Below are 26,949 nucleotides of genomic sequence, written 5' to 3' on the forward strand. Positions count from 1 at the left end.
TGTGACTGAAATTACAATGGGTTTGCAATGGCTTTGAGTATTTCTTTTTCCTTATTTTAATTATGACGTCAGGAAGCCCTGTTGTTCGCCATCGTCTCCTGGGCATGGTTGGATGTCGGTACCCTTCCTAACCTTCATAATCATCTGATTGGTTGGTAATTAGTTTAATTCTGTTGTTGACTTTGTCTCCTGGGCATGGTTTGGTGATGGAATCCACTCTAATTCATATACCTTTCATCTCCTTAAAATTATATCAGAGGAAGTTCAGTTTAAGTTCCATGATTTTTGAAGCAGGCATAAGATCTCCCTGATCTTTACAAGTGGATCCTCTGAATCCCTAGTTTCTTATCTCTGATTTCTCTTAAGTTTTTCATTAATCTCTCACCATCATTCATCAATTTATATTGATTTAGATTTCATCTTAGGCTAGTTCTATTTCTATCTAGTTTCAGGTAACATACAAGTATCAGTCCCTTGGGATTCGACCTTGGTCTCACCGAGTTTATTACTACATCACAACCCTATACTTGGGGAGTGAACATTAAGAGGATGTGAAATGGGTACTTCGTTACATACGAGGTACAATTGACTATGCCTTGACATTTGGTAAATCTACGGAAAGATTGATAGGCTATCTGGATGTCAATTATGTTGGTAACGTGGATAATAGAAGGTCGACTTCTGGTTACTTTTTTGTACTAACGGATGGAGCAATCAATTGAATGTCGATGCTTCGGTTTGTGGCTGCTCTTTCCATAATAAAAGCTGGGTATATGACAGTGACAGAAGCATTTAAAGAATCAATTTGGTTAAAAGGACTGATAATGAGTTGGGGCTTCAACAAGAAGTCATCCCAAATCGAAAGCATGATTAATTTTGCTAAGAATTCGGTGTATCACTCCCAGACTAAACACATTAATGTGTGTCATCACTTAATTTGACAGATGCTAGAGGAAGGCAATGTTACTCTTGTGAAGATCCATACGAGTGAGAACTCGACGGATATGCTTCTGAAAGTTGTTCCTGTAGAGAACTTTAGGTTCTGTTCAACTTTTCTAGACTTGACAAAGGATGAATGAAGACATAGTGTGCATGAGAAGCAACGATGATTGTGATACTATGATGAAGATAACTAAAGATGGAGGATGTAGCTTGGAGTGGTGGAGCATGGAATTTAAAGCCACGATGGAGATTGTTGCTTGTGCCTTTAATCTATACAAACAGTGAATTTTTGATAGGATTGACACCTTGGTTGATTTGATTGAGTAATTCTAGATTTTTCCCAATTGCTTGTTGGACATTTTTAGGGATTTCCGATCCTATCGAAAGTGGGCTCGATCCTATCGACAGGCTATCAATGCCACTCGATACTATTGAAAAATTACAATATAAATTATGCAGACTTGTATGTCTTATTTCTAATTCTATACATGGGTTATATATATGGTTGTAATATGGGATTAAGATAATAATCACGAACATGGGAAAGAGGCAAATGTGTTTAGGGTTTTAAGAAGGGAAATTCGTTATGAGAGATGAGGGTTTTGAATCTATAAGTTGCTCATCTCTTGTAATTTCGTTTTCATAGTATTGGATTGTTTATCACCTGATTCCATGGTTTCTTTTCAAAAGGATTTTTCCACAAAATCTCTGTGTTTCTCTGTGATTAATGCTTATTTTTCGTTTCCGTATTGCATGTTTAATTCATTTTAAGGTTACTTCCGTGCCTATTGTGTGGCGGGCTGTGCACAACACCACCATCCACATGGAAGGGTAGACTATAGATCGAGACAACCCACCCAGCGGGGTCTTCAATACGATATGACTCTTGGTACAAAAACCACGCCAGTAGAACAATCCTAGCCATCCCTTATTCTCACCATTCCCCTAAGAGTAGAACCTTTAACTCCTTTTGCATTTTTATAGCTCATTTTAAGGTAGCCAATTAAATGGTCAGGGAACACCCTTGTTTTGCTAAATTTAAATCCATGGGCCGTCCATGGTTGCCCCAACTACGGGGTTCCGTCGTATCAACGTAGCTTGCTTTGATGCTAAAAAAGAGGTGATGCCTCGCAAAAGGTAAATGGGAGGTGAAAGAAAAGCGAAAGAAAAACGATTAATCCACGACCGAATACCCAAGGCAGGAATTTGTCTCTGGCAAGCATTGCTCGACCCTTACCTGGTACGTTTCAGGAAGAGGGGAGGATTCAGGCCGTCCGTCTAATGGGTCCCATCCGTAGATGGTGTAGTTGATGATCGCACCTAACAAACCATCCTGGCCGTATGAATGCTGTCCTTCAATTGTGGATAGCCAGGAAAGATGGCTAAGGTGAACGTATGAAGCCACTGCTTCGTGACCCGAATTGAAGCACCCTTTTTAGATCTGCATCTGCAGTTATCTTATTTTACCGTCCACTTGAATGCAGTAAAACTGCAACTGGGACAGCACATTTCATGTGGTTTTCTTTGCTAATGTGGGCCGTCCATGATAGGATTTTCCAGATGGATGGTATAGATTCACCAACCGTACCACCACATAAAGTGTTGAGTAGCAAGGATTATTGCAAGATGTTTCGAAGCCCAGTCCCACCCGATCGAAGCCCACACGACACCGAGAAATTCATTTTATCGCATCTCCAACCATTGAAGAAATTGGCGGGAATCAAGCAAGCATTTTATATTCCAAAATTTCATACGTGCATGCATAGCTCAAGAAATCCTTTACCCCATCAATAATAATAGAATATGATCCGTCAAGTTGGCCTCTATAAATAGATAGAGAGACATGCAACATCAACTCAAGAGTAAGAAAGTTTTCTTCTGAATTTCTTTCTTTCCGGTAACAGCAAAAAAAAACAGAGTGAGGAAAGATGTCCCTAGTTGAGTCCGTTGTCGAGCTCCTTCTCGGAAAACTGGCTGAACCACTCATTCGAGAAGCCATTTTCTTACATGGGGTTCATGATCAAGTCGAATTACTCACGTTCGAATTTGAGAGGATGGTAGCCTTCATGGAGGATGCAGACTCCAAGCAAGAAGGAGATAGAAGAGTGAAAAGATGGGTGCGGCATGTGAGAGATGTTGCATATGATGCTGAGGACGTCATTGACACCTTCATCTTCAAGATAGCAACCTCGAAGCCAAGGGGATTTTTGGCCCGCATTAGAATGTACGCTTTCACCCCCACTGAGTTGATAGCTCGCCATGAGGTGGGCTCAGAGATCGAACGGATAAAGAATAAAATCCGTGACATCTCCGAAAGTAGGTCGACTTACGGAATTGAAAATATAGGTCAGCAAGCAGGGACGAGCTCCGCTGGTCCAAGCCTCAAGGAATGGAGGCTCACTTCTCCTCTTTCTCAAGAACCAGATTTTGTTGGCTTTGAGAAAGATATGGAGATATTGGTGGGTCGATTGACGAAGGGGGAGTCGCGGCATGTTGTTTCTGTAGTCGGAATGGGTGGTCTGGGTAAAACCACTCTTATCAGGAAAGTTTATAATAACACCCGTGTGAAGATACATTTTCACTTTTGTGAATGGATTTCTATATCACAAGAGTATCGTGTAAAAGATCTTCTTCATAACTTCATATATTGCCATATGGTGCTCTCAAAAGAGGATCTCGAGAAAGTGCAGAAAATGAACGTCTTTGAGCTGAGGCATAAAATTTCTTTGTATCTGCAAGAAAAGAAATACCTAATGGTATTAGATGATATATGGACAGTGGAAGCATGGGATGCTCTCAAGGATGCTTTCCCTGATATGAATAATGGAAGCAGGGTCATGCTCACCACGCGCAACAAAGACGTAGCTTTACATGCTCAAAGCCTTCTCCATGAACTGCGATTTCTAGAAAAAGATGAAAGCTGGGATTTGTTCTGCAAGAAAGCATTCCCTGGGCAAAATAACATTTGCCCTCCGGATCATTTGGAGAAATTGGGAAGAGTGATTGTGGAAAAATGTCATGGTCTACCTCTTGCCATCGTTGTCATCGGAGGGCTATTAGCAAGGAAAGAAGCAAGGGAGTGGGAGAATGTACAAAAGAGCCTTAGCTGGCAGTTCATCCAAGGAGAAGTCAAAATCTCCCACATATTATCTTTGAGCTATAAAGATCTTCCCTATTATTTAAAACCATGTTTTCTCTATCTGGGCAATTTTCCAGAAGACCATGAGTTCCATGCCAAGGAGCTGATTCAAATGTGGGCTGCTGAAGGGTTTCTTCAACAGAGAGGGGAAGAAACATTAGAAGAGGTTGGAGAAGATTGTCTAAAGGAGTTGATCCAGAGAAACATGGTTCAGGTAGCAAGAAGTTCAAGCGGGAATATTAAAAGTTGTCGCATCCATGATCTTTTACGAGATCTCTCCATATCAGAAGCTAAGGAAGGTATGTTTCTTCAAGTTCAGAGTGGGATCAATGCAAATGCTCCACCTGCATCTAGAGCCCGTCGACTTGCAATTCACCATAACAACTCAAGTAAGTACATTTCCTTAAGCTGTTCCACTCCACACCTTCGTTCTGTGTTGATCTACAATGAAGGCGATGCATGGCTTCAAAGGGAAGAAGTGAAGTTTCTCTTTAGAGGCTTTAAGTTGCTTAGGGTGTTGTATATACATAGTAAATACATTATAAAGCTACCAAGGGAAATAGGGGAACTAATCCACTTGAGATACCTGGGCTGTACCGGCACTAATTTAGAAAGCCTCCCATCGTCGATAGGCAATCTTCTTAATTTACAAACTCTATTTGTAACATCCAATTATATTATGAAAGTACCAAGCACAATCGAGAAGATGCAACAGTTAAGACATTTTCAAGTGAAGAGCATAACTAAGGATGCGAGTACAATTTATGGAGAGATAGAAGCGCGTCCAAGGCTTGACTGGATAAATAGCCTCCAGACTCTATCACTTGTAAGATGTGGCAAATGGATGGAAGAGGGTTGCTTGGGAAAGCTCACCAATCTTAGAAAATTAGGGATATTGGTAGATACAAAAGCAGATGCTGAGGTATTTAAGCAAGTTACCCGACTGGACTGCCTCCACTCTCTCAATTTGAAAGGAAGTTTAAGCAAGTTACCCGATTCCAGTTTCTTCCCAACAAACCTCACTAACCTCACCTTGAAATATTCCCGTTTAGAGGAAGACCCAATGGCGACGTTGGAGAAGCTGAAAAACCTTCGCATTCTCAGATTGCTGAATTGGTCATATATGGGAAAGGAAATGGCTTGCTCTGCACAAGGGTTTCCTCGACTCGAATCCTTACATCTTCATCAGTTATATGAATTAGAAGAGTGGAGAGTGGAGGAAGGATCTATGCCAAGTCTTTTACATTTACAGATCTATGAATGCACGGAATTGAAGAAGCTTCCGGAAGGACTGCAACACGTTAGTACCCTCAACAAATTGGAGTTGTGGAGGATGCCCAGTAAATTCAAAGCAAGGCTTGAAGAAGACAGGGGAGAGGATTGGTATAAGATTCTGCATGTGCTCTCCATCGACATAAGCTATACGTGGATATGGTAATTAGCAGTGGCGCATTCCCTCGTTGCCAGAGCTAGGTTGGTTGGACTTGTTTCCCCTCTTCATTTTTATTTACCTCTTTAATCCATACTTCAACTTCCTATAATCCTTTTTTTTTTTTTTTTTTTGAGAATTTATATAGAATTTACATTCCAATGTCTTTTACAAAAACGTTTTCAATTAGCTTAATTACCATCCCTGTCCCTTCCCATTACAATCCCGTTAACTTTCTTAACGCCTGCCATGCTAGCAAATGGGTCGCTAGCTCGGGTATGCCCCCACCGTGCTTTTTATGTGAAATCCACCCCAACCACCAGGTACTTTACCTCGTTAAAGGAACACAATCCGAAATTCAGCTCCGTCCGTCATTCCAGTGGACCACACTATCGGAAATAGTGTAAAGGGTAACGCATAACGCTTACCTTTGAAACTGTTTCCATTAGTGTGGCCAACCTGAATCCTGAATCATAGATGGGTCTGATTTTTGGCCCCAGGTCTAAGTTTTCGTGTGGTCACTAATGGATGTCATATAATCACCAGTGGGTCATGTAAAAATCAAGTAATTTATTCTTTTTAAGTTTTGGCTATGAAACTCTCTACTGCTTTCGCTTGTCCATTCCTTTTATAGTTTGTAACACAGTATTTTATAATTTTGTAATGTTTTTAATTAATTTTTTTTATATAGAAATCTGCACGTTAATTGTTTCAAGGAATGCTTCAACCAAGACCCTTTTCGCAACTTCTTGTGCGGTTAGATGAAACCAACAGATTCTAAGCAGTCGCACTCTCTGTCTTTGCTCAAATCATTTTTTATAATTTTATGAAGTGTTTAATTGTTTATTTTTATAGAAATCTGCACACTAATTGTTTAAAAAAATGCTTCAACCAAGATCCTTTTCTGGATGAAACCATGCTAGCAGTCCTCTGGTTTTGACATGCATAAATCGCTATATGGTTAGATGAAACCACTATCGTCCATTTGGTTGACCTGACCCTTCTTTGGTGGACTATTGTATAAATTCACATTGGTTTTGACGGCTTTAATTGTTAGATCAGTAACTTTTCCTTGTTAAATGTGAACTGTGGACCCTTCTTTTTTTCTTTTTTTTTTTGTTTAGAAGTCTTTGATTGGATGGTCAGCATCATCTTATTATCAAAATGATTTTTGAACCATGGTCATTTGGAAAGGGGATCTTGTGAAGACAACTGTGTGTAAGAATCAAGATTGCAAGTAACAAGGCAGGCCACACATGTCTCTTCAATTGGCAGGCAATTTATTTAAACTGTGATGAGGACATCGTGCATATGCATGCTCGCACACTACCACCCCTACGCATGTACGTACGCAGAAGGAGGACCCCACCATTGATCTTACTTGATGACGACATCCAGAGAGGGCATCTTAGCTAGAAGACAAGCTTTGGTTCAAAAAAGTGGGCCCGATAGTGAAGAAAAGCCCATCATAGGATATCATGATCGTGGCCTATTCGTCGGATTGATTTCATATTTTAGGTTTTGCTTATTATTATTATTTAGAACATCGTGAACGCTTTAGATTTTCTTGTTTGGTTTTTCTTTTAGTTTACTTTATCGCCAAGTAATAGGTTACGCACATAGTGCGAGTTTTTGGGGTATAGGGTTTTCCCTATAAATAGGCACCCCCTATAGTTCTTTTGATTCATTCAAGTTTAATAAAAAATTCCTACTTTATTTTTCTACTCTCTTCGTGAGTTGTGGAAGAATTCAAAAGTGGGTGCGAAGCTCTCCCTTTTCGAAGGGCTAACTACCGTGGTGCGAAGCCACATTGATCTCGATTCACCCCCATCCTCCATCATCTCTTTTTTCATCTTCCACCACTATCCGTACTTCGAATTCGTCTCATTTTGCATCATTTTTCTTCATTACAACAGGTTTTCAGATTTCGGCCCGCAGGAGGGTTGAAAATTCAGCGGAGCACCACGCACAAGCTGTAGCTCGGATCGACCCGAAACTTCAGGGTTTTGGAGCCTCCCCCTGGCCGACCAGGGCTAAGGAGAGTTTTTCTACAAACGACACCCCCTCGCACGAGCGGCCGGGTATCTGCGTACGTGCGAGCACCCCAGGCCCGCTGTCTATACGCGGGATCGTCTTTTGTCTCAGGTTTTTATCCTCTCATAGCTATTTTTCATGAATCCTAGCCCTAGATTACGTTTTCCTTAAGTTATTTGCCAATTTTCTCACCCTAGGGTTCCTTGAATTGAGATTGGGGAATCCCTTGGATTAGAGACTGATTCTTTTGCATGTGTGGTTGATTTCTATTTCCCTTTGAGTACTGATTGGTTCATAATTTTCATTGATCCAGCCTAATGTGTGTAGCCCTGGACCCGCATAGATTCCCCTTTAATTGAATGTTTGGATTTTCATGTGAGATGTGGAATTTGTGTGATTGTTTCTGAATGGGTATGATCTAAGCTTGAAATCTTACATATCATATTTAAATTTATGTCCTGCATCAAACTAGCAATACTTTTTTTTAGTGCGAGACCGGCTTATGAATGGACCAGCCTGAATTTTTTTTGCATATGCTTATCTTCTATATAATTGTCTGCATGCATTCCTTTTAGTGGCAGTACCCTAATTTTTGGTTATGGACAAAGAACATTGATGAACCAAGGAGTTTGAATTTTATGGTCGGTCCAAACTTTCAAGCCAATACTAAATGACAATGGTGATAACCTAACCAAGATGAAAATTAATTTGCATCTGTAATATGTCTACAATTACTAGTTCTCATTCTATTGAAACCTAACCCAAGAAGTTTGAATTTTATGGCCTTTTCCGCAGGCATATTTCTATATTTGTTTTTCCTTGAGCGTTTGCTTTTAGGACACTAATCAAAGGATTACGAACTTCCTATTTGAGGGCATCCTCCATCCTCATTGAGATCGATGGGATTTATAGTGTGGAGTATTACTAACCCCACTTGGATGGAATAAATGCATCATGACAGTTTTCACATTTATATACTCTGTTTTGCTGATGAGTAACTGTAGTATGAATAGTTTCACATCATTTTTAGGCCTTAACTAGAGATTTGATTTGTAATGTCTAGATTTTATTGGAGTATCACCAACCCCACTTGGATGGAAGCATGACAGTTTTCACATTTATGTGCTCTGTTTTGCTGATGAGTTGCTATAGTATGTCTTTTATTTGGAGCTGTAAAAAGGAGCCATACGATAGGTGAGGCCCAGATATTTTGTGGCGCCCATCTGAAATTTATACACCCAAATTTTATGGTCAAGAGAAAAAAAAGAGTCTGATTCCATCATGTATGTTAAATGTTGATTGTTAATTTTGTTCATATACGATTGGCTCGCCTAAATTGTGTCTGACCTGATTCTTGAACCAAGCATAAGTTGTAGGTGAGGTTTCGAAAGCCCACATGTGTGTGGAGCATTGCCCAACCAAATACCACCACATGCACCAATGTAGAATAAGGGTGCTACATAAGACCTAATTTCCATCTAGTAGGTCAATTTTTTTAGAACTTCTAACTTAAAAATCAAGTGTTTCTTCCTCGGGTGGACCACTTTGTATGAAACAAATGGATGTTCAGAAAGAGCTGTTTTAGCCATTCATTTCTTTTGTATATTGTGCATAACTTCAGGGCTGAAAAGCTTGATTCTTGCATGTGGCTCGTCTAATTAAAAGCTGGGATCTCACACATGTTGCATATTGGCATGTGCGGCCACATGTGGATGGTCATGATTCCACATGCATGTGGGCTTAACCTCTGTTTTATGTTTACTTCATATGTTTTTAGACTTCTTTGGTCCCATATGATATATAGCTGGCATAATAGCATGTATAAATGTTTAATTATAGTAGCTTAGTTTTTGTTTGTGCATGGAGAACTCATTGAGAAGCCAATGTGTCTCGATCTGTTTGCAGTCATTCTAGAATTTGGAGCTCATATTTGATGACTATAGTAATTTCACATTTTGAGTTTGAAATTTAATCATGTTAGTAATAATCTTATAAAGAGTTATCTATTTGTCATGACTCAAGAAAATTTAATTGAGAATTCTCTCCTTATAATCTTTGGCCACCTTTTTTCTTTTTTTTCTTTTTTTTCCAGGCAATTGATTTATTATTTTTTCTTAACCGTCTTTTGTAAGACATTGATTGACAGATTAGGAAATTCAATCTGTAAGATTTTTGGAGCATCTTCCATCTATGGCAGTGCCTATCAAATCAAAGTTTGGATTTTAGAACTATTGGCCCCACGGGTAACAAGCATCATCAAGACACTTGGACCGAATGCCCTAGGAACTTATACTTCCTGTTCTATCCATGAATAGTTTCTAAAGTTAGGTATATGCTTTGAATTCTTTTATAATTTTTGAGCAAGCAAATTCTAGCGTATATATAACTTCAGAGTTTTAATCACAATTTTCATTTCCTGACATTTTTCTCACAGCAGAGAGTGCAATGACCTGCACATGCAAAGTAACCAGACAAAATGAAGAATGGCAATGGTGACCAGATGGTGATGAAATGTTTGGATGATATCTTGTAATTGCAACATGAGGGCATGGATGTTTTGTTTCAGATCTTTTGATATGTAACCATGTGCTAATATTTGTTATATGTCTATAATTTAATTCACACCAACAGTTCAGTTAAGTTTTGATTTATTTCATTGTAGGCATTGTCTGCCTGTAATATGTTTGTTAAAAACTGAAATTGGAATCAATTTCTTTACAGTATATGCCTAGTTGGGCTTCGACGAATTTTCATTGTTTAGGTATCAAATACCTAGAATTGGCAGACCTCCCTATTGATCGCCCATGTGCTGAAAAAATCTCTACATCGAAAGATCCTATGACGTGGAATGTTTAGTCTTTTCTTATTGAACATGAATTGGAATGTGTTTCTTATGAGTCTTGACTTCACCAATTTGGGGGATTTCTTTTTTGTATGTGGGCCCTTCTCTATCAGGCCCATCAAAGTTCCTATTTTTATTGGATGAAACAAACTGCTATACAAGTAACCATGTATAAAAGGAGAAGCAACAATTCAAAATAAATTGTGCTTATTGGGCTTGGTTACCTTCTACAGCCATAATGGGAAACTTTCACACCGACAACTCTGTTTTCAAAATCAGAATATTGTCACTGTTTGCATATAGCCATTCTCCATCGCGAATCAAGTCACCTCCTATAAGAACCAGCACATGTTTTTCACCTACGCCTTTTTTGTTGGATTTCCACGGATGAGATGCCAAGGCACTAACTCCAATATCACAGCCATTAATCTCATCAACATCTCAAATGCACCCATTCACCAAAATACTGGCCCACCCCATGTTTTTGGCTGTCTTAAGTTCCCAACTACTAGGGCGCACCTCATGCTTCCTCAGCCATCTAGTCGCAGGAAGCTCTACCAACACATTGTCCTCAAACACCTAAAGGGTGATAATGGAGCATGAGTAAACTCACAAGAAGCTCTCTTACTGACACATTGTCCCCAAACACCTTAAGGGTGATGATGGGTTCTGAGAACACTCGGCACTGTCCATAGATTTTGAAGATTGACTAAAGATCTTGTAGCTCCCCACTGGTAAAAAAAAGTGTGTTTGCATCACAAAGTTCTGCAGTTGCTAAGGCAGCCATATCCCTGTGGTTAAAAACTAATGTAAATGTACTGTCAGATGCAATACATGTATATCCAATCAAGGTCTTTGTTACCTATTCATTCATAACTACATAAATGGATAATTCTAGTTTTTGAAGAAGGCTAAAAAACTTAGAAGCATAACATAAGATTATGATGAATTATTAGATTATGTGTAGGCCATATGAACCAGAACCAACTCACACGAATATATGCAGCCACTTGGCCAACCAAAGTAGTCTACAATTAGACAGACAATTGTAGTGTCTAAATTTTCAAATAACCTGGAAATAGTATGGGAAATCCAACGGAGCGACTGAGCCGTGCATAAGGTAGTATTTACCCTAATGAGAAAAGGGTGCAGAAATCAGAGGGGTGTATTCATCAGGCATGCTGCTACCTTTGTGTGCAGGGGTGTTAGATTCCAACAACTTTGCAATTGGAGTTGAATCTATAGAAAACAATTCACCATTCAAAAGTAATATGGATATGTGTAAATAAAAAAAATAAAAATCACCCACATGAGTGAGGTGACTATACTAGCTACCAAAACAAGTGAATTACACGAGTCATTGAGTGAACAAACGTAGGACCTATGGTTTATGGGTGCCACATTAAAAAAAATGAGTTCATCTCAACTATTTATTGAAATTTGTATATTAGAGAGTAAATTTCTTTGCAAGGATTAAAGATTTAACCCACAATTTGTATGAACTATGATCTTTTGATGGTAGCTAAAGATGAGAAGAACTCAGTTTTAATGCAACGGAAGATAGCGTGCACCTGCAGCAAGGGCTAGCAAGGCCGGATAGTTCAGTTTTGCCCATCTTCATTGCATGGAGGACTTGGACCTCCTACGACCACCTCCTCTACCACAGGCTTCTTGCTTCCCATTTTTTGAAATTTATTTCCCAAATCTTTGATGCGAAGCTAGTCCAGAGTCAGAACATTCAGCAAAAGGTTAGGCATTGGTCTTGCAAGGCTAGTAAATCCTCTAGATTCTTGATGCTTAGAGGCTTTACCCCATGTTTTATTGTGTCAAAATTATAGCTGGAACAATATGCCAGGAAATTTGAAAGCAAGGTCACCTTTTTTTTTTTTACACACGCACTCACACCACAGTGGGATTTCACCATAATGAATACTCAAATCCATGAAAAAACGCTTGTAAGTCTACCACCGAGGCATGAGTAAGGACCTAAGCAAGGTTACCTCAGCTGACAAGTGTCATTGCCAAAATTTCGGGGTGGCTCAAGCTAATCAGGAGTCGTTTGCTGGGTGAGGCTGTCTGCTCTCTTTCGGGAGAAATTAGCTTGAGGATCTTAGGCCTTCAAGGGTCAAGAGAAGGGGGTAATGTTGGAATATATGTCCTAGAAAATAGTAAATAATATTCGAAAAACAGAAAATAAAATAAAATATAAAGTAAAGAAAATACTTATTTGTTTGAATTGAGGTGTGACCGAGTCACTTAGCTTGAAACCAAATCTACTATTCTTGGACCATGTCCCAAGTGTAACAGGAATCTTGGACAGTTGGCCTCAAGGATACAACAACTATGACTCAGTTCCAATGGTGCACTAGTTGTATACGGGCTCGAACCAACACGCAGAACTTAGATCGGAAGTGACTTGACTCGGTGGCAAATTCAATTGCAGAAAAACCAAGAGACTTGTTTTAAAAAGAGAGATTGATTTTGGTGTCAATGAAAAATTGAATTGAGTGTGTTTATTTATAGACTGCGATTAGGTGCTTAAATAACTATTTCAAATAGGTTAGATAACTGGTGCAACTGCCCGAACAAACACGTCTTTGGTTTGAATTTCGTGTAAAAATCAAAAGGTGCAAGTATACTCGAGGAGCAAAACCATTAGCACGAGTCTCTGGTTTGAATTTCGTCTCTGGTTTGATGCATGTGTTTTATCCATGTCGTTCATTCATATCTTCCCTTTACACATGACATTCAAGTAGCATGTATATAGGTGATCCGCATCACTTATGAAATCTGGTATGTTGATTACAATTTCATGGTCCGCCTTCACTTATTACAGTGTATTTCTAAAGGAATAATTTGATCCCAAACATAGTACTGGATTGTCAAAATAACATGGTGTTTCCGGACATGTAATCATTGTGCAATAATGGTGTTAATTTCATCTAATACAATTCCATACCATCTAATCCCACAATCCAAACAGGCCCACGAAAGCCGTCTCAAGGCCCTCTGCTTTTATCCCCTCGTCAATTTGGTACAAGCTGAGGTTCATCAAGCAGATGAAATCGAGGGTTAATTTCAAAATCATTCACACTATGAGAAAAGGAAATATAAGTAGCGGATGGTCTCACTAGGAAGGGGAGCAGCGAAATTCCAAATTGTTTATTCAGATGTAGAGAGGAACTCTCCAGAGAGATTAGCAGTGTGGTTTCATTGGATAGTGAGGGGTTGGGCATGATTAGAAAGAACCCTGTCTCTTCTCAATTTTGAGTGGTGCATGGCTGGTTGTTGTTGTTTGGGACCTTGTTTTTAGGATGCTAGGGGCTGAGGTTTTTTGTGGGCTTTGCTTGCTTGTTTTCTTCCTTTTTTTCCCTTGTATACTGCCTATAATAAGTTTGCATGATTGGTGGAGCCTTGGTTTTTTTTGTTCGGCGATCCAGTTCGAAAATTTGTGAAGTACGTAAAGAGGTAATGGCAAGGGCAAGAGTTTTCACAATACCCTTAGGTTTCCATCTTGTACAAGTGAGCCCATGACTTATAGATTGAAATTAAGGGCTGCACTGTGTTCATGAACTATAGAACTCCAATATGGGAAAATCCTAGCCCTTTAGTTATTCCTTGAAATTTTTATTGGGCTTAGTTACCTTCTCCAGCTATGATGGGCAACTTTCATACAAACAACTCTGTTTTCAAAATAAGAATACTCTCACCGTTTGCATATAGCCATTCATCATCGTGAATCAAGTCACCTCCTATGTGAGAACCGGCACATGTTTTTCACCTAAGCCTTTTTTTTGTTGGATTTCAATGGATGAGATGCCAAGGCATGCACTTACTCCAAGATCACAGCCATTAATCTCATCAACATCTCAAATCGACCGATTCACCAAAATATCGGCCCACCCCATGTTTTGGGCTGTCTTAAGTTCCCGCCTACTAGGGTGCACCTCGTGCTTCCTCAGCCATCTAGTCTCAGGAAGCTCTATCGACACATCGTCCTCAAACACCTAAAGGCTGATAATGGAGCCTGAGAACACTCACAGGAAGCTTTCTAACTGCCACGTTGTCCTAAAAAAGCTCTTTTACCTACACATTATCCTCAAATACTTTGAACAAGGGCTGAAAAACTAGCAGATCCCCACTGGCCAATAGTGTTGTGTTGGCAGCGCAAAGTTCTGCAGTTACTAAGGCTACCACATCCCTACAGTTTAAAAACTAATATTTCTTTTTGTTTTTTTCACACACTCACGCGGTGGTGGGATTTCACCACCTATAGATACTCGAACCCTTACTGGGGTGTTGAAACTCCTGAGAGTCTACCACCGGAGCAAGTGTGAGAATCCTTTAATTTTTTTTTTAAAAAAAAAAAAAAAAAAAACTAATATACTTGTACTGTTAGATGCAATATATATATATATATATATATATATATATATATATGAGAAATGATCACACACAACTGGTTGGACCGTCCAACTAGTTGCCTCATTTAAGGAGAAATTAATGTGAGTAAATGTCCCCAATGAAGGTTATTTTAAGGAGGAAAGGAATTGTTGACTTGTGTGGGCCCCGCCATGCATTAATATGAAATCCACCCAACCATCAGGTGCATCACCCCATGATAAACCCATGGCCTAAAAATCAGCGCCATCCATGGTTTAAGTGGATCACGCTATTGGAAATAGTATACATAAAAATAACACTCTACAAACTGTTTCCCTTGGTGTGACCCAATTGAATCGTGTATGGGCCTACTTTATAGGTCTTGGGCCAATGTCTTGGTGTGGCATGTAATGGTTCGAGTGGATCTCATGTATACATCATGGTGGGCCACCTAAAAAATAAAGGGCGGCCAAAGCTAACCGAATGTTAGTTCCCCTAGAAGCTTCACTTCATGAGAGTAATCGGAGTAGATCAGGTTTTACAAGGGTAGCACCGTAATGAAATTTTCTCCAACTGTGAGGCCCACTTTAATGTATTTTCAGAATATCCAATCCGTTCATCAGTTTTTACACATACTTTTACTGTAATGTCCTAAAAATGAAGCAGATCCAAATTACAAGTGAACCACAACTCATATCATTAAAAACTTCCTAGGGCCCACAATAATTTTTACTTTCTATCCAACCTGTTGACTAGGTCACACGCACTTATATAAAGGGAAACAAAAATATCAGCTTGATCGAAATTTTTTGGCCCCAAGAAGTATTTAATGGTCAATCACCACTTCTTCCTGTGTTGTGGTCAACATGAGAATTGGATCTATGTCCTTTTTCATACCAGAACCTAAACTGAGTCGGAAAAACAGATGCAAGGCGTGGATAAAAAATATCCATTAGAGTGTTACCCAGTGTTATACGCAAGCCTGACTCGGATTGTGTGGATCGCGTAGCATAGAACCTTATGGGTACAGTGTTGACGTCGTAAAGTTCTGTGATCTATAGGTTATATCTACACCGTCCATCCGTTTTTACAGATGAGTTATGGGGCATAATCCAAAAAATGGCTCAGCAGTTAAAGTCCCAAGTTTTCTGATATGCACGTGAGAAGGAAGCCACCCTTTATTTTTCACAAGGTCCACCGTAATGTGCACGTGAGATCTACTACAACCGTTGGACGTGTCATCTTGTTGTAGGTTTTAAGACAAAATATTATCTTGACTTTTGATCCAGGTAGGCCACACCAATAGCATAGTATAGGGAGAGACGTCTACCTTTGGTTTTTACAGGACCCAAAATTATGAGTAAGTGAAATCCACTCCAATCATTAGATGTCACACCAAAGGTTAGGCGTAGAACTCAAAATTAAGGGCCATGCTTGATTTAAGTGTGCCTTATCAAAGGAATCGTTTTGGAAGGTGATCTTTTTTTCTTTTTTTGTTTGCGCACTATTTCCAATTGTGCAGTCCACTTGAACCATGGATGGAGTTGATTTTCGGTTCCTAGGTTTAACATGGGGTAACATAAATGATGGTCATGGTAGATTTTACACAAACACCACGGTGGGGGGCCCACCCAAGCCAGGGATCATTTTCAAAAGACCTCTTGAAAAGCTAACGCGAAGCAAACCCCCTCTCTCTTAACATTAATTAGCATTAATTAATGTATATTGTATTTAAGAGAAAAAATTTGTCATTAAATGCACAACTAGTTGGACCAAAATGCAGTGTCCAACTAGTTGTGTGTGAGCATCTCTCTCTCTCTCAATATATATATATATATATATATAGAGAGAGAGAGAGAGAGAGAGAGAGAGAGAGAGAGAGAGAGAGAGTTGGACATTGCATTTTCTTCCAACTAGTTGATTAATTTAAGGACCAATTAATGCTATTAATACCAAGAAAGAAAAGTTATTCTAAGAGGTAAAGTAACTAGCCGTGGTGACCCCACTATAGTGTTAAAGTGAAATCCACCCTAACCATCAGGTGAGTCACCCTGTATTAGAACCGTGGATTAAAAAATTAGCATCATCTATGGTTCAAGTGGACTGCATGATTGAAAACAATGTACAAGGAAAAATCACTCTCCAAACTATTTTCATTGGTTTGGCCCACCTGAATCATATATGCCCCTTATTTTTGGACATTAGGCATAAATTTTTAGTGTGTCATCTTAATGGTTGGAGTGGATTTCACATGCTTGTTATGTTGAGCATAGTATAAATCAAGGGTGGACGTCTCTCCCAATGCTTCCATTGCGGTGGCTGAATTCAATCAAAGGTTAGCATGATTTTATTTTATTTTATTTTTGGCTCCACACCCATACTGGGATTACGCATATAATTATTGGAGTGAATCTTACTTATACATCATGGTAGGCCTGTAAAAATAGGAGGGTGGTTGTCTGCGCTGTGACACCACTCGATTACATAGATGAATACCTCCAGAGATGAGTGATTTCAAGTCACAATGGTTGGTCATTCAGATGGGCCTGCTATGGTATTAATTTGATATCCACTTCCACCGTCAAGTGGATCACCCAATGTTAGATCAAGGGATTTAAAATCAGTCCCAACATGATTTATAGGTTTTATCCACACCGTCCATATATATTTTCAAATCATTTTAGGATATGATCCCAAAAATGAGGCAGATCCAACGTTCAAGTGGACCACACCACAAGAAAAAGTGGAGATTGAAGGCCTACCTTCAAAAACTTCTTGGGTTTCACAGAAGTTTTGGATCAAGCTGATATTTGTACTTTCCCTTCTTCATCCAGGTCTATATGACTTTATGAATAGTTTGGATGGAAATAAACATCATGGTGGGCCCTAGGAAGATGTCAACACTGAGCATCATTGTTTCCACTGTTTCTTTTGGTGGGGTTCACTTGAGCTTTGGATCAGCCTCAGTTTTGGGGCCATGCCTTCAAGTAATATCAGAAAATGGATGAACGGTGTGGATAAAACAAATACACCATGGTGAGGCAGACATATCTTTGCCATCTATAGACGCCCATGCTGTGTGGTTTGCTACACAAGATATTGATCTTTCCTTGGAACTTGACTATTTTCTGGGAATTGGTGCGGGAAGGACGCCAGTAGTGATATTTTACGGGGCCATACGTTGATGTGTATGTGAGATTAAATTTTACCATTATATGTGTAATCAAATCCGACCATTAAATGTGTAATCCCATGATAGGATAGTAGCCAAAACATCAAGATGATATGTTATTAATTTGAGGCACACAAAGGAAAATAGTTGGGAGAGACGTCCACCCTCCATTTTTACAGGGCCCACTATAATGTTTATGTAAAATCCATTACACTCATTAGATGCGAAACCAAAAGATTGGCTTAAAGGCTAAAAACTCAAGCTCAAATGTGATTCAAGTGGGTCACATTTAGGGAATAGTGTAGAGGGTCAGATTTTCTGATAAAAATTTTCCAATATATGTGGCCCAACTGAAATACAATGGCCAGGTTTTTTAGCCCTAGGTCAAACAGAGGGTGACTCACCTGATGGTTGGGGTGGACTTCACTTTAACACCACAGTGAGGCCCACCCAAGCTGGGTACTCCTTTTGCGAAGTAACCTCGAGCAGTTTCTCTCTGCATGAGTGCAATTGTTAACATTAGTTGATATGTAAATTAGGCCATGGATTTCAAGAGAAAATGGGATGAATTAGGAAGCTGCACACATGTAATATATTTATGCGTGCAGTAAATGTATATGAAATCTAGTCTATTAATTAGGTAGGATTTCTTTAAAACATATGAAGGACATAAATTATTATTTTTAATGATTAATGGTATGATATCTATTTACAAAAAAACGGAGCTATTAGAAATTCATTTTAGCCATATATATTTAACTTGTATGTGTGGCTTCATTGATGATGATCGTTTATTAAATTTTAGTAGATAAAATATAATTAATAAGCCTTATTTAATGGACAGGCCGAATCTTTGACATATAATTTCTATCATACTTATGTAAAACTTGATATTACGGATCTCACATGTGGTATATTATTTGGGATAGAAAAGTAATTTTTTGATATTAAATACACATGTAGTTGGACCAATTTGATTTGTCCAACTAGTTGTGTGTGAGCGTTACTATATATATGTATCAGCTTGATCCAAAACTTTTGGAATTCCAATGAGTTTTTAATTGTGGACAATCATCATCCCTGAGTTTTTATTGTGTGGTCCACCTAATATGTGGATCTGCCTCATTTTCTTGGTTCACTTTGTAAAACGATCATGAGAAATGGATGACAGAGGGGATATAATACATACACTATGTTGAGGCCAAAGATCTTATTCAGTAGTAACTACATTCGGTGCTTATGCTACGTTACCATAGTTTATGTATGGAAAATAAACTTTATAGTGGGCCCTACAATTTTTTTAACAGTGAGAATCATTATCTCCGATGCTGTGTGGTCCAGTTAATCTTTGGATATGATTTATTTTTTGGATACTACTCTTATAGGATGTGACTCAAGAGCGTGCACAAATGCTACCTGCGGGTCATTAAAATTCGACTGGGAGGACCGTGAAAATTTACGGAACAGTACGGGCGAGAATACGGGTCTTACACCTACACCAGCTATATAACTAGTGTGTGGTTTTTTCTGTTTCATTCTTCCCTATCTTTTCAATTCCAATTCCCTTTTATCCGTTCCATGGTGGAGGTAGACCAGAAAAAGGCCCGATATGAAGCGGAGATGATCCAAACCATCAGAACTTTAAATGGACGTATCTCGTAAACCGAAATGAGTTGTCGGACGTACCACATGATTTTGGGGTCGGACGAGCTACTTTAATGAACCAACACCACACACCGGGTTGCGCACACCAAATTTGTGAGTCGATTGAAATAAGCTGCTTCTTGAGTGAAATTGACTATGAAATGAGTAAAGTTGACCGCTTCCTGAGTGAAATTCACTGCGAAGTGAGTTAACTTGACCGTGAAGTGAGTGAAATTCATTGCAAAATAAGTGAACATGACCCTGAAGTGATTAAAATTAACTACAAAGTGAGTGAACTTGACCACGAAGTGAATGAAATTTACCGCGAAGTGAGTGAAATTCACCACAAAGTGAATGAATTTGACTGCGAACTGATTAAAATTGACCACCAAGTGAATCACCACGAATTGAATGAAATTGACCGTGAAGTAAATGAAGTGAGTAAAATTGACTGCGAAATTCACCACGAAGTGAATAAAGTGAATGAAATTGACCACGAACTGATTAAAATTGACTGCGAAGTGAATGAAATTGACCGCAAAGTAAATGAAATTGACCGTAAAGTGAGTGAAATTCACCGCGAAGTGAATGAAATTGACCACGAAGTGAATGAAATTCACCGCGAAGTGAATAAAATTGACCGCGAAGTGAGTGAAATTCACCGCGAAGTGAATGTTATTCACCGCGAATTGAGTGAAATTCACTGCGAAGTGAATAAAGTGAATGAAATTGATTGCGAAAGGAATGTAGTGAATGAAATTGACCGCGAAGTAAGTGAAATTCATCGTGAAGTGAGTGAAATTCACTGCAAAGTGAGTAAAATTCATTGCGAAGTAAATAAAGTGAATGAAATTGACAACGAAGTTAATGAAATTCACCGCAAAGTGAATGAAGTGCATGAAATTGACCGTGAAGTGAGTGAAATTGACCGCGAAGTGAGTGAAATTGATCAGTAAGTGACTAAAATTGATCAAGAACTCGCTTATGAAGTTGTTGTCCAATTTTCGCAAGTTCTCGGTCAACACGATGTCAATTTGAAGCAATAATCAGTCAATTTGACGTAGTTCCTAATCATTTTCACACAGTTCTTTGTCAACTGCAGTCAATTTAACTCTATTCGTGGTCAATTTAACTCTGTTCGTGGTGAAGTTCACTCACTTCGCAGTCAAGTTCACTCCCTTCGCGGTCAAGTTCACTCAGTTCGCAGTGAATTTCATTCACTTTGCGGTCAATTTCATTCACTTCGCAATGAATTTCATTCACTTCGTGATAAAGTTCACTTACTTCGTGGTGAATTTCATTCACTTCGCGATGAAGTTTACGCCGCGGTGAATTTCATTCACTTCACGGTGAAGTTAACTCACTCCGTAGTGAGTTTCATTCACTCCGCGATCAAGTTCATTTACTTCGCGGTCAAGTTCATTCAATTCGCATGCAGTGAATTTCACTCACTTCCCCGTGAATTTCATTCACTTTGTGGTCAAGTTCATTTACTTCACAGTCAATTTAACTCTGTTCGCGGTGAGGATTTTTCCAATTCATGTGATGGACCTTAATGAGTTACATGATTGACTAGAAAGAATGTTGATATTTAGTAACCAGAATCCTTCCCCTTACCTTTGTGTAAACTATACCACCTTGATAAGGCCGATAAAGGCAAATGATGGAAAGCACCACCCCGTAGCGGAACTCATCGCCAATTTCGACTCCTGGCACGCTTCTGAAGATTGGCTTGCCAATGTTCGCACACTTGTTTGTTTCCTTGAGAAGCTTATTAGCAATTGGGTCAATTCTCCTAATGGCCTTCCCTTGTTCCCTCTTTGCTTCCCTTGTCACCGCGAATCAAATGAAATTCACCGCGAAGTGAATGAAATTGACCGGGAAGTGAATGAAATTCATCGCGAAGTTAATGAAATTGACCGTGAAGTGAATGAAATTGATCGAGAAGTGAGTGAAATTCACGCGAAGTGAATGAAATTGACCACGAAGTGAATGAAATTCACCACAAACTGAAAGAAATTGACCACGAAGTGAATGAAATTGACCGCGAAATTAATGAAATTGACCACGAAGTGAACGAAATTAACCGTGAAGTAAATAAAATTGACCACGAAGTGAATGAAGTAAATGAAATTGACCGTGAAGTGAGTGAAATTCACCGCGAAGGTTAATAGAACTCCTAAATAAGAGTTAGATTACCTACAATATTAATAGAAAAATGTTACATGCCCTTTTCGTAACAGGTGTTTAGGATGAAAAAACTCCTAAATAAGAGTCAGATTACTTACTATATTAGTAGAAAAATGACCATAAATATGAACTAATCCAAACTGTCCAAATAGTGAGCTCCACTATAGATGGACCATAGATAAAAACTAACATTGGGAGGAGGATTTTATCTTTTCAATTCATGGCTGATACGAAATTAGAAGGGAAAAGGTTCCCTTTGATTAAGAGAAATGAACACATACAACAATACAACCATTTGTTTATTTGTCATCCAACCTGTACATGAGGTCACGTGGATCTGGATGAATGAAAAAAACAAATATCCCAATGGTCAATGTTTCATACCGTTGAAACCATAATAGGGTCCACCATGATGTCTATTTGTCATCCAACCTGTCCATGAGATGAATGGAAAAAACAAATATCAGATTGGTCCAAACCTTCCGTGGGACTCAATGTGAGGGCACTGCCTCTCGGATTGTCCAGTGGGTGGCGGTATTACCACCGGACCGGTGGTACTACCACCGCCCACTGGACAGGCCGTGAAAGGAGTGGAAGTGGATTGGCTGGTGTACTGCACACCAGCTATATAGCTAGTGTGTTGACGTCAACAAGTTCTATGGGTCATATCATAAGGTATGTGTTATATCCAAACTGTCCATCCATTTGGCTAGCTTGTATTAAGGCTTGAGATGAAAAATAAGATAAATCTAACTATCAAGTAGACCACACTGTAAAAAAACAGTGGGGATTGAACGTCTACCATTGAAACCCTTTTAGGGATCACAGAAGTTTTGGATCAATATGAAATTTGTTTTTCCTCTTCATCCAGGTCTTTGTGACCTTATGAATAGATTGGATGGAAAATAAGCGTTATGGTGGGTCCTACGAAATTTTTAACGCCGCTGCTATTTGTGGGGTGGTCCAATTGATCTTTGGATATGATTCTTCTTCTTATTATTATTTTTTTGGATAATGCTCTGAAATGATCTCGAAATATGGATGAACGTTGTGGATATAATAAATACATAACTGTGGGGCCGATGTAACTTTGATCTCTTTTGAACCGTTCATACAACTCGAGCTCAGGAAGCGTCAATGCTCATCTTCGCACATCAGCCAATCCGCTTCCGAAGGTAATGGCATGGGCATTTTGGTCCGGTAAAAGTGCACCCGTACAATAGGGTATTAGTTTGGTAAGGTAAGTTTGGACGGGCGTAAGGTAGGTGGCTTAAAAGTGAGCTAATAGTAGGAAAAAACAGAGAGAGAGAGAGAGAGAGAGAGAGAGAGAGAGAGGCAGGCATCCAACGACTGACTTCTCGCTCTTTCCATAGATCATTGCTAAAACGTGATCCAAAACGTGGGTACCCTTTGCACCCAGTTGGTGTGAAAGCATGTGGGCCTAAAACTTTGGAAAGCAGAGTAGGTGTTACCCTTATCCTGGGCCCACTTTGATGAATGTGTTATATATTCATGCCGTCCATCCGTTTTCTCTTATCATTGCTTTACAATGATGTAAGAGAAATTAAGCAGATACAAATATCTGGTGGATCATACCATTGAAAAAAAAAAGTGGTAAATGGTTATTAAAAGCTTTCCGTGGGTTACGAAAGTTTTGGATCAAGATGATCTTTGTATTTTACCTTCATCGGGATATGGTTGACCGTATCGACGGGTTGGATGGAAAAAACATAACCAATCTGCTTTTAGTAGGTCTCTGAGAAGCTTTTAATGACTGTTTCTTGTGGTGTTGTCCCATTGAGAATTTGATCTGATTAATTTTTGACACCACGAGCTTAAATGGGCCAGAAAAACGGATGAACGGCATGGATATACAACACATCATCAGATAACCCTACAGTAAGGTTCCGGCTACCACTTAACCCACTCTCAAAACTTTTTAAATTTGATCGAAGTGGGTACATCATTCATGTATTTCATCCACACGGTACATCCGATATCATTTTAGAGTATCAACTCAAAATTAAAGCATATCCAAAGCTCAAGTGGACCATACTAGCAGAAACCATGGGAATTGAATGTACGCCATTGAAAACTTCTTAGGGCTATAAAAGCTATAAAAGTTTTTGATGGAGCTGATATTTGTATTTTTTCCTTCATTCATGTCACATGTAATCTTATAAACAGGCCACAAATATATCTTCAATTGGCATAGTTGGAAATTTTATTTAGGCCGTTGATACTTTTTTTGTACAAGATCACCTTATGAGTTGACCAGTCTGAATTTTTTAGCATAAGCTCATCTTTTATATAATTGTTTGCTCTATGATATTTGTGTTCCTTTCGGTGGTAATACTCTAAATTTTCATTGCTGAAAGAGAACATTAATGGGCCAAGAAGTTTGAATTATATGATCAGTTTATATTTTTAAGTAAAAAATGAATGAAAATGGTGATATTCTAACCAAGTCAAAAAATGATTTGCTTATGTACTATATTTATAATTACCTGTTCTCATTCTATCGACACCTGATAGAAATGGAAGTTTCTAACTGTCGTTTTTATCTCAAAGTGTTTGATTGTGTCTCTTTCGTCATTTTTTATGCTTACTGTAACCCGATTACATCATTAAGTAAAATTATATTTATGCCCGCTATGATTATACAAAAAGTGCTATAAGTGTATTAAAAATCTTTTCATCAACCCCTTATTTATCAGGTAACATCAACTGTCGCCCTCCTATTAAACTTCTCAGGAATGGCTTGGAAATAGAGTACAAGAGAATCAATAACTCTTTTAGTAATTAATTACTCATTACAAAGATATCAAACAATTGTTTAGAGACGTCATTTTTTTGCTGAATTTTAATCCTTGGGTCATATACACAGTAGTCCCAACCATTCATACGGTCTAAATTAAGGAAGACAGACCTTATGTTATCGTATCAAGGTAGCTTATATATATATATATATAATTGGTGACGCACAACTCCATTAGAAGTCAAAAGGCAAATGCGAGTAGAAGCCGCGTCAGAAAAAAATTTAAAAGAAAAGATAAAAAAGAAAAATCCAATGATAGTGGAAGACGCGTCATATAAAAACATAAAAGAAAAGATTTTTTTTTTTTTTTTTTTTTAAGCCAGTGATAGCGAAAGACGCGTCTCCCATTAGGGGATTGTGTTTTCGCGAGTAACACACCAGACGATGTTTTCCTGACCATGGGGCCCACTTTGATGTATATTTTGTATATCCATACCGTTAATCAGTTTTTACAGCTCATTTTATGGCAACATCCAAAAATGAAGCGAATTGAAACTCAAGGCTATACCGTAGGAAACAATGGTTAGTCAACAACCACCACTAAAAACTTCCTTATGACACACTGAAATGTTTATTTTCCATCCAACCTTTTGATTAAGTCACACCAATTTGGATAAAAGGAAAACATAAATATTAGCTTGATCTAAAACTTTTGTAGTTCCAATGAGTTTTAATTGTCGACAATCATCACCACCGAGTTTTTATTGTGTGGTCCACCTAAGATGTGAATCTGCCTCATTTTTTGTTTCATTTTGTAAAATTATCCTTAAAAATGGATGATCGGAGTGGATAAAACACATACACTATAGTGGGGTCCAAAGATCTTATTAAGTAGTACCTAATTAGGTGCTTGTGCTACATTATTATTTTTTTTTATAAAAAAAAAAAAACAGAGAGAAGAAAAATACCTAAAAAAGAGTAAAGGCCTCCAACCACCTCGTTGACTTCACATCCTTTCCCCCTATCATTGGGAAAACGTGTTGTGCAGAGTTAGTGTGAAAGCTTGTCAGGCCAAAACTCTGGAAAGCGGATTAGGTGCTACCCTTGTTAATGTGTTGTGCATTCATATCGTCCATCCATTTTCTCACGTCATTATTTTATAATGCTATACCGAAAATTAAGCAGATACAGATATCCGGTGGATCAAATCAGTGAAAAAAAAAAAGAGAAGTATTAAATGGTCATTAAAAGCTTTTTTAGGTTACAAAAGTTTTGGATCTAAGCTGATGTATTTTACCTTCATCCGGATATGGTTGACCATATCAACGGGTTGAATGTAAAAAAAAAAAAAAAAACATTACAGATATGTTTACAGTAGGTCCCCAGAAGTTTTTAATGATGGGCGTTCAGTCATCACTGATTCTTGTGGTGTTGTTCGCATGAGAATTTGCTCTAGCTAATTTTTGAGACTGAGCTAAAATGGGCTGGAAAAACGGATGGACGGGATGGATATACAACACATCATCAAGGTAAGCTCCACAGTAAGGTCCCGGCTACCACTTGATCCACTCTCAAAACTTTCCAGCAGGGTTTCATTTTATAAAAGGGGGCGCATCATTCATGTACCTTATCTTACCATTTTAAGATTATGAGCTCAAAATTGAAGCATATCCAAACAGTGGGAATTGAATGTATACCATTGAAAACTTTCTCAGGGGCTATAGAAGTGTTTCCCTTTATCCATGTCTCTCTAACCTTAATGAATAGATTGGATGGCATGTAAACATAGCTGTGAGTCATGGGATAGTTTCACTGTTGGATGGTCATTATCATCAATATTTTCTATGATACGAACCACTTGAACTATGGATATGCTTTAATTCTAGGGGTTGTTTGGCACAATGGATTTGGGAGGATTTGAGGAGATTTGAGGGGAGTTCAAATTTCTTGATGTTTGGCACCATAAGTAACAGCTGTTTCTAATCCTCTAAATTGGGGGTTTGAAATCCATGATGAGGGCTTGGATTATGTCTAAAATCCTTTCAAGACTTGCATTTGGGCACATGGCCCACCAATGATGTTCTAAAACAATTAGATTATCAATTCCATCAGTATAAATTACTTTAATATGATGATCAACACTGTCCAAACATTGTCTATATAAATCAATGGTTAAAATCGTTGGTAAGTCACTCAGACATGATTTTGTGCTTGTGGCTCATTTGAGAATTAGAATTTTATCATTTTTAGACGAAGCATATATTTCAGCTAAGTTATTACAGCCATTATGTCAAACATTACCCACGTTCACTAATTAGAGATATTAAATTTGATTTAGTAATTAAATTAAAGCGACTGTGAATATACCACGCAATAAATTCTAGCCCTTGATCAAGAGTTATTCATAATCCAATCA

At 38.5% G+C, this 26,949-nt stretch overlaps 1 protein-coding gene, 1 long non-coding RNA gene and 2 pseudogenes across 2 annotated transcripts; 2 read left to right on the forward strand and 2 right to left on the reverse strand.

The window, feature by feature from the left end:
* Positions 1-2,825: 2,825 nt before the first annotated feature.
* LOC131257676 (probable disease resistance protein At1g58602) lies at positions 2,826-6,317 on the forward strand. Its single transcript, XM_058258471.1, has 2 exons — positions 2,826-5,554; positions 6,202-6,317. The coding sequence occupies exon 1, from the start codon at positions 2,871-2,873 to the stop codon at positions 5,517-5,519; it is 2,649 nt and encodes an 882-aa protein (XP_058114454.1). The 5' UTR covers positions 2,826-2,870; the 3' UTR covers positions 5,520-5,554; positions 6,202-6,317.
* A 1,711-nt stretch (positions 6,318-8,028) lies between these two features.
* On the forward strand, positions 8,029-10,267 carry LOC131257678 (uncharacterized). The gene is made up of 2 exons (XR_009177537.1): positions 8,029-9,872; positions 9,982-10,267. It is a non-coding gene; the product is annotated as an uncharacterized LOC131257678 (long non-coding RNA).
* A 237-nt stretch (positions 10,268-10,504) lies between these two features.
* LOC131257677 (putative 4-hydroxy-4-methyl-2-oxoglutarate aldolase 3) overlaps positions 10,505-26,949 on the reverse strand; it is a 63,695-nt pseudogene continuing 47,250 nt past the window's right edge.
* On the reverse strand, positions 14,056-18,443 carry LOC131257597 (putative 4-hydroxy-4-methyl-2-oxoglutarate aldolase 3; annotated as a pseudogene).

This window comes from Magnolia sinica, chromosome 10 (genome assembly GCF_029962835.1).
Source record: "Magnolia sinica isolate HGM2019 chromosome 10, MsV1, whole genome shotgun sequence".
Lineage (NCBI taxonomy): Eukaryota > Viridiplantae > Streptophyta > Magnoliopsida > Magnoliales > Magnoliaceae > Magnolia > Magnolia sinica.